Here is a 10,154-nt window from a genome sequence, read left to right as displayed (position 1 = left end):
AGGAAGGAAGGAAGGAAGGAAGGAAGGAAGGAAGGAAGGAAGGAAGGAAGGAAGGAAGGAAGGAAAGAAGGAAGGAAAGAAGGAAGGAAGGAAGGTTGGTTTGTGGGAGGACAAAAAAATCATCATATTGTTTCCACCAAGATAACCTGTGGAATGGGATGAGTTATACTAGCAAGGTATGGTTCACTGAGTTCTCACAATGAACTGGTGTTTTCCTAGGAAACCCAATCAATAAGATTGAAGACTGGCTGCAGGATTGTGGGTGAGTGCTGGACAATCACCTGGACGTGGGTGGTTGTTGGTTGAGCTTACAACTGTGACCCTTGAGAACTCAGAAAATGGGTCTGAATTAAGAAAATAAGGTGGTTGGAAAGAGGGTTGAAGGGATTTGGGGGTCAATTGATGATTTAGACTTTGGATCAAATGTCACTGTGGGAATAACAGTGATCACCAGGCTAGCTCTATCTAACACGAAATAGAAATCTATATCTATGGGAAATGACTGGACTGAGCTCTAGACTCTCTTCAGCACAGATTCAAGGGTCTAGTCTACCTGAGAAGCAATTCAGGGCTGTGCTCTTTGTTACTACTGCAGACACTGGAAGGCTCAGGGTTAGCATGAGGGCCATTCAAAGGAGTGAAAACTTAGTCCCTTCAAAGCAAAATATATAATCTCTTTCCATAGAAACACTTCAAAATAGAAACTCCCCTATCCCACCATCCCTTACCATTGTAGATTCAGTCTCCACAGATACAAAGGGAAGCGTCTGCAACCTATTCTCAGCCTATGCAACTTCTGCCTGCTCCTTATGCTTCCTACACATATCTTTCAAACTGCATATATCCTTCAATATTCACGGACAAAATTTAATCACATCCTTGCTTGCTGGTTAGGAAATAAGTGCTACTGAATAACTTAAGGTTGTTTGATTTGACTCTGGATGGCAGTGCCAATAAGGATTTATTTTGTGTCTGATTCTGTTGTTTACAAATTAATTTTCTTTGTGTCCTCATCTTATTGACTCAAAGCCAGTTGAGCCCTCCTGAAAATGCTGAAGGGGAAAAGCATGATTGCAACAGAAATGTTTGCGGGTTTGGGTGAGGTACATAGAAATAAATACTGCCTTGAGTTCTAAAAAGCTAGACCAATTTTTCCCAGAAGAATCACTGGCTCCATTAAAGTCTTGATCTTAGCCGCTCCTGTCAATTCAAGTCAACAGTCATTAAGTTTTGACTTGCCCAATGTCTGGTAGTCTGAATCACTGGAAATAGTGCAAAGTATTTTAAAATATGCATATACATATCCTGTAGTCTGAGTTCTCATAAATACAAGAATGCCAGTTCTAGAAATTACCATTCCCCATCCATGTTCTACAAAGAAAAATCCCAAACCCAAAGTTGTCATGAAGAATTTGGTCTAAAGAGTAAAAGCTTCCAATATTTGAAAATAAATTCTTGTGTGATCAATTGTAAGCAAACAAATTCTTTTCTTCTTGAGCCCTGGACAAAAAATGAGACACCACATCTAAAGTAGCCTAAAAGCAAAACACAGCTGGAGGAGGTGTGGTTGGTTCAAGTGACAGAACATTTGCCTAGCCAAGTGCAAAGCCAAGTTCTACCAATAAATAAATAAAATATAAATCAATACAAATAATAAAAGGAGGCTTATACTTACTTAAAATTTCACAAAGTAAGTCTATGTATAGACTGATCCATCACTATATCTACACATACTTATCTATCAGAAAGCATATGCTCAAAAATGATACTCATCAACTTTTCAATAATGGATATAAACCAGTAGTGGGCAGAAAGCATGGAGAAACACATAATTTATATCCTTATTATTTACTTTGTTTTTATTATTTTATATTCTGTTCTGTGTTTTACTTAATATGTTGTTTCTTTCTGAAGCAAGTATGACAATATGTTCTCAGGCAGAATAATCTCATGGGAGGGAACAGGGTATTTCTCATAGTTCTTCACTTCTCTGTGCTTTGAAAAAGCACACTCACATTTCTCTCTGGGAAGGAAATTGTTAGCTTTAAATATATATATACACATATATATGCAATCTATATGTCCATGCTTTTCTATTTTCCCTCTAATAAGTATGGGTTATAGTCAAGCCTAGTGTAGCCATAACTTTAGTCATAACACCAGGGGTCCCCTAAGATCGTATTGCTATTTTAGTCTTACACTTGCACATAGATGAAGTCATCTAAGTGTATATTTCTCAGAATACATCCCTGCCACTTAGGCCACATGTGCGTGTACTTTTTCATTCTGTGAGAAAATGAGAAAAGTTGAGTGATGACAGTGGTGGTTATTAATGGTGGTAGGAGGAAAAGTACACTTGGAGTGTATGACATTGTAAGTCACTCTGGCCATTGATTCTTCTACTACCAGGGCCACAGAGGAAAGCAAATCCATATTCACTGGTTAACTGTCTCAATGTGGCCAGTGCTCTGGGAAGTACTTTTCAAATTCAGCTACAAAACAACTGAATTTACATTTTCTTTCCTATGGTAGCAAGATGTTCTTTTTTGACAAATTCTTTAAGAAAATGCATTCTCACCCTTGGCAAGTTAGTGTTACTACCTCTCAATGCAATTGAACGTAGGTGCAGCCCATTCCACTACAGGATGCGAATTTTGTGGAGTATGAGTATATTATTTGTGACTCAGCAGAGGCAATTTGGGGACCCCCAAGTCATCCAGATAAGCTTCCACTTAAATCTGCAGACATACATCTGTGGAAAGTACTGGAAGAAGAAAGAAATACCCACCTACTTTCCATAATACAATGTCCTTCTCTACTATGTGTTTATGAACTGAATATAATGGAGAAGTATTACTTTAAGGTTTCTATTTCAGACTTGAAAGAGACCTTGCTAAGGGACCTTTCAAAGCATGGGAGGAAAGAAGGGAGCAGAGATGAATCCAATCCCTGCTCATCAAAGTTTGTGGTCTGTGCTATCACCCTTGAAATGCCTCATGCTTGGATGATAGCCAAGACGTTTCAAAGCAGCATGTTCAGTGAGAACACATCAATACAATTACTCCTTGTCTGTACTGCTAGAGTAAATCCTACATTCACATAGGAAAGTCTTCTCCTACTAGGCTCTTGCTGGGATGGTTGCCAACAGGAGATTACAAATGTCCAGCAAACTAATGAACTCTAGAATAAATACCCCCCAAATACATAAATATTAATGAAATTTGCTTTGAACAAACCAAGAATTTTATCAGTCATATTTCAATGTAAATTTTTTTATTAAAGCAGCATGTATATTTCAGCGTCACTTTTATTTTCAACATAAATTGGAGAGACATGTGCTATTCTCATTGAAAGTCAAATGATTCTTAAACACACAGCTTGAGGATTCTTCACCAGGAGAATAGAACCAAGAAATTTGAAGCAGAACATTATGAACTCTTTAAAAGCCTCCTTTCTGCTCGCTTCTACTTACACTTCTGCCTCTGAGGGTAACTAACATAGTTACCCTAATATAAATAAGTTTCAGAATTTCTTGAATTTTGCATAATTAGGATTCTACAACATGTATTACTTTGCCTGTACTTATATTTTATTTTTATGCTTAACATTGTGATTTTCATCAATGTATTTGTATGTAGTAGGAGGTCACTGCTTTTTGTTGTATTATAGAACTAAATTGTGTAGTTCTTATAGAGTCTTTATATTTTACAATTAATACAGACTCCATGGTGTCCTTTCTGGGTTATTACGACTAGTACTTTTTTTTTTTTTTTTGTCGGTCATGGGGTCTGAACTCTGGGCCTGGACACAAACTCTCTGCTCTTCAGCTCAAGGCTAGTACTCTACCATTTGAGCCACAGCACCACTTCCAGCTTTTTCTGCTTATGTGGTGCTGAGGAATCGAACCCAGGGCCTCATGCATACAAGGCAAGCACTCTACCACTGAGCCAGCCCAGCCCCGACTAGTATTTCTTAAGGAGAACATTGTAGGCATTTCCACAAGTGGAGTAGTAGCTCTAGAAGTAGCATTGCTAATTCTGTGCAAAATGCTTCAAAATTCCATATTTTTTGAGTGCCAACAGGACAACAAAAGTGGAAAGATTCCACACTTTGTGTGACGGGTGCTTTGTTGGATATATTATAAAAAGTTGCCTTCAGGCTATATGTTTATGAAGCATAAATAAATTTATCTTTAGACTTGGGCCTCTTGTCCAGACTATCCTTCTAGTTTGTGAAAATAATAAAAAAATGGAAATAAGGTTTCTAAAATGCTTCTGATCCCAAGCATTTCAGACAAAAAATTTAAAATGTAGGTATGAAACAAATATTAAATATAATAATAAATGCAGCATTCTAGTGGCAAATAGCTGAATTAGTTATAGTTCTTTGGGGGTCATACCAACTATTAATTTCCATTACTAATATAGTGTTTATAGTATTATATTACAAAATATTCTTATAGAATTATATACTAAGAAATACCCATTTGTACTCATAGTTGTATCATTCAAATTACTCAGTCTTAATTAGGTTGGCATAATTTTACCTACAGTTTTTTCACAAGGACATAAAATTCAGACTTTGGAAAACATAGTTGAATTATCCACTATTAAAAGAGGAAAGTACTAGCAAAAAATGCCAATAGATGTAATGATATGCTTTGTAAAACTGTTCCTTCTTCTGGTAGAGATGGTAATGTTTGATAATATCATATCATAAAATCTAAAAATATGTCTAACCAAGATGCTGTTTCTTCTGTTTTCTGAAACACATGATATTCATCAAGAACACAATTCTGAGAAAAATAAAGGGTGTGGGTGAACAAGTGACCTTCTAAAAGTTTTAAGATAAAAGAAATGTTTGTATTTGTTATGGCTACAAATTTCTCTCCTCTAATATATCTTCCTCAGTTTTCCTTCTTATTTTTCCTTTTCTACTTTAGCTAAAGATCGGAAGGATCATCACAAAGCAGACTTTAGACAAGATGGTCAAGCAGTACCAGCATAATAACAACATGTAGTATATTTTAGTACCATCTCCTCATGATTAGATCTATGAATCTATCTGTGAATCAAATTAACCACTGGATCTCAGTGTTCTGTAATATAAAAAGTAAGCTAGCTGGGTCCCAGTGGCTCATACCCATAACCCTAGCTACTCAGGAGGCTGAGATCTGGGGATTGCAACTCAAAACCAACCCAGACAGGAAAGTCTATGAGACTTTTATCTCCTATAAACCACCCAAAATGCCAGAAGTGGAGCTGTGGCTCAAGTCATTGAGTGCTAGCAGAACATAATGTTCTGCTTCAAAAAAAAACTACAAGACGGGGCTGGAAAGGTGTCTTAGTGGTAGAGCACTTGCCTTGCATGCATGAGGCCCTGCATTTGATTCCTCAGCACCACATAAGTAAAAAAGAAAAAAGCCAGAAGTGGTGCTATGGCTCAGGTGGTAGAGTGCTAGCCTTGAGCTGAAGAGCTGAGGGATATCGCCCAGGCCCAGAGTTCAGGCCCCACGACCGGACCCCCCAAAAAACCCCTACAGAACAGTACCATTCACAAACACACACACACACACACACACACACACACACAGATAGTTGAGTAATACTGTTTGTCTGCCATCAGAAAGTGATATGAACATGTGGAAGATATTTGAGAAAAAACACAGTGGGACAATGTAGTAATTGTTTTTGGGTTTTAGAGACTCTGAAGAGGAGCTTGCTGAAGTCACAGGACAGTGTATCGACAATGGTGAGTTTAGATTTATTCTGTTGTTCTGTGTGGGTAGTGATACAGCTCTGTGAAGTTGTGAGAGTGTTTATATATACCCACATGCAAAAATATGTGTGTGGCAACGTGCCTGGCTGTCTTTAGGACCTGTAAAAATCCTTTAACTTGTCATGGGGAAGTCCAAGATGTCGGAAAAAATAGTTGTTGGCTGAGTCACAGGCTGTATGAGTGGTTGTTCTGATAACCACTGCTATGAGAAAATCAGTTATGTGTGTGTGTGTGTGTGTGTATGTGTGTGTGTTATATCTACCCTCATGTATTTACTATTTATCTGAAGATTGTATAGCTGATTATGTACAGAAGACAGAGACTAGTTACCAGTGGGTATATGTGAGATTCTGATTCAAGACATGCATTCCGTTTTTGAGACAGCGTATGTTGAACTTGGAGTAGTTTCACTAACATTGGCTGCCTAGTGTACTTGTCATGTAAATCCAAAGACACATACTGATGTTCATATAAATAGGTGTGCATGTGTTCTGAGTTTTCTGGTTTGGTTTGGTTTTTCTTGTAGGTATGTGTGTGATCTTTGATTTATAATTTTATAGGGTGCTATAGTCATGAGACCAGCTTTGAAGATGACTTGACCCTTGGAGCAGAGGGTGAGTGGTGCAACTCTCCAAAGCTGAGACCAGGGAAGAGGCAACACATTGGTTGAACTAAGGGTGGAATAAAAAGGAAAAACTTTAGAAAGGAGCAGGTTTTTCTTGGGCTCCTATCTGGAGAGAAAAAATAGTTTTATAATATCATGTAAAAGCAGAGAGTATCATGTGATCAGAAACATTTTCCCACCAGCCTATTGTGGCTCCTACGGGTCCATTGTTGGAGTCTTCCCTTGACCCCTTGGAAAATGATGTGAAAATTGCCAAAACGCTTGCTCCTCAGATATTTGAGAGACGCTTTTCTCTATAGGAATCCCAAAGAAATCTGATAGGTTTTGGCAGCCTGGCCAAAGGTTAAGTGCTTTAAAAAGGATAGGACATACATATCTACCAGTGTCTCCTGGTACCTACAAAGACCCATGTGGCAGAACAGGAGCCTGAGCCTGAAGAGCTGTATAGCTCTTCTCCTCAAGACACAAATGCTCTTGGCCAGACATTACGGGTCAAAAGTTCAGAAGCTTCAAGGATGGGAATTCTCTCCCAGGCTATGTTAGAGAAATCTTGAGGCTTCATTAAGAACCTGTCATCATAACTGCTTAGAAGTGGGAGATCATGAGAATCACGATTGAAGGACAGGCTGAAAGTTTGTGAGCCTTATCTCAATCAATAAAAAAAAATCAGTTGCAGTATAATGCCTGTCACCCCAGCTCTGAAAATACATTGGTTTGATCATGGCCTAGCCTGACCCAAGCACAAATGTGGCATTATTAAAACCAAGTAATGGAAACCAAAAAGTATGGGAGCACAGCAGAAGGGATAGAACAAACACCTACCTGGCAAGCATAAGATTTTACATTTCAACCTCAATGCAGCCAAAAAGAAAAAGAAAGAAAGAAATAGCAGAATCAGAATCCGAGGAATTCATCTATCATGTAGCAATGGTAGAGGAAGATAGCAGAACATTTTTCTTTAAGTTCAGAAAAACAGTCAGGTGAGTTCCCTGACCCCTTCTAACTTGTTCTTTGCATTTCTCTTCTTATCTAGCCACACTACTGAATGCCAATGGCAAGCTCTTTTCCAGGTAAGCATTAGGTTCAGCGGGGATGAATGATGTCTCCTTAAGAAATAGTGAACTAGAGAAGGTGCCAAAGTCAGAGAGGTTGAGAACAAAGAGCTGCCGATTCAGAGGTGGAAAGGTTTTCTAACCAGTAGTGAAGGCATAGACTATGTTCCATGGTACCCATCAGAGGGTGAATATGTTCATTGAGGGGTATTTGAAGCCAAGGTGGCAAGATTGGTGACAAGATTCATATGACATCAGCTTTGATCTCTACAGGAATTTCCTCCAGACAGCCAGGCCTGGCCAGCTGCTTGATCTGGGCTGTAGTCTGGCTTCCAGCAGCATGACTGGTGGGACTAACAAGACTAGTTCAAGGTAGGTACTAAGTCTATGAGGGTTTGCATGGGTAGAGAAGAAAGACACAGAGGAGACTGAACCAACAGCTATCATTCACTATTTTTCTGGGATAGCTTATGAAAGCCTTTATACACTTTCAATGCATACCAGAGAAATCTAATCATATTTGCATCAAGAATATTAGAGTATGTGGAGGAATCCTCTCCTCAGGGCTGGATGCTGTATATAAAATACAGGTGTCTCCCTAACTGAACCTTGTACTGAAGGAACAGTAATGGCTATTCCACAGTGCCCTGGGACACAGGCCTATTCTCCTAAAAATAGCAGTAGATAAAATTCCATTAAGTGAAGTAAGCCAGGTCCAGAGAGACAGAGGATCCATGTTTTAACTTACCCGTGGAAGCTAGATTTAGCTTACAAACTTAAGTAAATACATTGGGTAGCGTGCAAACAGAAGTTTAAATATGATAGATTCAAGGGAGATCTCAAATTCTTAGAAAGCCAAAACCAAAGTTGAGCAAAATAAAAACCAGGAAGCAGGTTCTCAGAAAGTGTGGTGTGGAGCCAAGGGGAAATGGTTCAACTAATGTAGAGAAGAAGAGGGGAGAAATGCAGAAGAATCCAATGTGTATCTAACAACATTAAGAAGGAGGGAAGGGGAACATAGTGGAGAGATGGGTAAGAATGTTGAAAAGGGTGGCATTGATCAAGATATCTGGCATTCATAAATTGCTTCATTAAATGCCAACTCCTTTGCACAACTACTTAAAGATTCCAATAAAAAATAAATATAGCTCTCAAAATCAAGTTTTGAATGAACCTGTTTGTTTGGAAAGAGGGGAAGGAAGGAGGGAAAGACGGCAGAGACCTCAACCAAGCAGAACAGGCTTTTCTCATGAATGCAGAGAGTCTCCAAGTAACAACGAGCAGAGTTGGTGAAACAAGAAGGGAACGTGGGAATTTTAGGGTTCAAATATGAGAGTTCTCTGGAATGGCTTTGTCATTATGGCAGAAATTGGGGTTTATTATGCAAGCTGTCCTGTTTGGGGTGTGTGGTGTCCTCCTGACATCCTGCATTTTCAGATAAGGTCAGGGGTGAAGTTTTCATGAGAATCAAGAGGAGTCCCCTGGGGAGGGTGGTCAGCAGGCCATGGGAGCAACTTGGAGCAATAAGAACAAAGTAGATTCCTATCATTTGAGACCCTGAAGAGATTTAACAGGTTGATGGGGTGTGGTGGTTCTTTCTGGCTACTTCCTGCTGACATGGAGATTTCCATTACTGTTGATGAATGTTTACCTTTGGAATTAAGTCTACTCAATTCCTGCACAGTTCATGCTTGGTTGTCTCACACAACTCCCATGGAAAGTTGAGTGGGATATTGTAAAGCATTTGGCAAAAGCCAGATCTAACACAGCATCCCAAATAGGGAATGGCCAGCGAATGCAACCACAGAATTTCTCTGACTCTGTATTGCTTTTTGTTCATTTTTCCAAAAGGGTTTTGTATTTACTTAAATTTGCTTTCATCCACTACAAGTAGCTTTAAGCATTGTGCTAATAATGCTTTATGGAGGCTTCATAACCAGATATGGAATGTTCATCCCATGTTTTGATCAGAATTCAAGTTCAGAATAGTGAAAGCTTTTTTCAGAGTCACACTGGAAAGTAGAGAAATGGCAAGAAAGCAATTTCACTCTCCTGTAGTGTTATTCTATGTTTTAGACTCACAGTAGGTCTGAAAGCTGGCTCATGTTTGCCCTAAATCCTGCCCTCCACTCTCCCCCCTCCCACCCTTTTAGCATCTCTGAGATTCTGGACCAGGTACAAGAAGATGCAGAAGATGTCCTTTTCAGTCTTGGCTTTGGCCAAGACCACAAAGACACATCTCGGATCCCGGCGAGATTTTTTACCAACCCCTCCCAGGCCAAGGGCATTGACTTTCAGCTCTTCCTGAAGTCCCAGGTGCAGAGGATTGAGATGGAGGAGCCCTGCCTCATGCTGGCTAGTGAGTGTTACCACAGTGCCATGCTCCACTTCTCCACCTACCCCTGTCTATTCCCAACAGGGCTCAGTGGCTTCGAACCCTACTTTCTCTTGACTAACTTCACTCGACCCTTTGTCTCTTCTGTTTCCACTAAAAATAAAGAACTCTTTTGCCTATTTCATTCTCTTGAATAAATAGTCTAAGCCAGTCACAGGTGTGTCACACCAGTAAGCCTAGTTACTCAGGAGGCTGAGATCTGAGGATCAAGGGTCAAAGCAAGTCCAGGCAGGAAAGTCTGTGAGACTCTTTATCTTCAATTAACTACCAGGAAACTGGAAGTGGGTCTGTAGCTCAAAGTAGC

General features: G+C 39.5%; 1 protein-coding gene across 4 annotated transcripts in view; it reads left to right on the top strand.

Moving 5' to 3' along the window:
- Positions 1 to 10,154, top strand: part of Tespa1 (thymocyte expressed, positive selection associated 1) — a 34,365-nt gene that overhangs the window by 11,253 nt on the left and 12,958 nt on the right. For all 4 annotated transcript variants that reach the window (XM_013017956.1, XM_013017941.1, XM_013017949.1 and 1 more), the window contains 6 exons: positions 220 to 262; positions 5,702 to 5,751; positions 6,339 to 6,392; positions 7,437 to 7,473; positions 7,729 to 7,827; positions 9,609 to 9,814. In XM_013017956.1, coding sequence (XP_012873410.1) covers positions 220 to 262; positions 5,702 to 5,751; positions 6,339 to 6,392; positions 7,437 to 7,473; positions 7,729 to 7,827; positions 9,609 to 9,814 — 489 coding nt within the window. The remainder of the gene's footprint in view (positions 1 to 219; positions 263 to 5,701; positions 5,752 to 6,338; positions 6,393 to 7,436; positions 7,474 to 7,728; positions 7,828 to 9,608; positions 9,815 to 10,154) is intronic.

The sequence above is a fragment of the Dipodomys ordii genome, unplaced genomic scaffold (assembly GCF_000151885.1).
Source record: "Dipodomys ordii isolate 6190 unplaced genomic scaffold, Dord_2.0 Scaffold3, whole genome shotgun sequence".
NCBI classification, from domain to species: Eukaryota; Metazoa; Chordata; class Mammalia; order Rodentia; family Heteromyidae; genus Dipodomys; species Dipodomys ordii.
The sequence above is the reverse complement of the archived record's forward strand: the minus strand, read 5'-3'. Positions and strand labels throughout refer to the sequence as shown.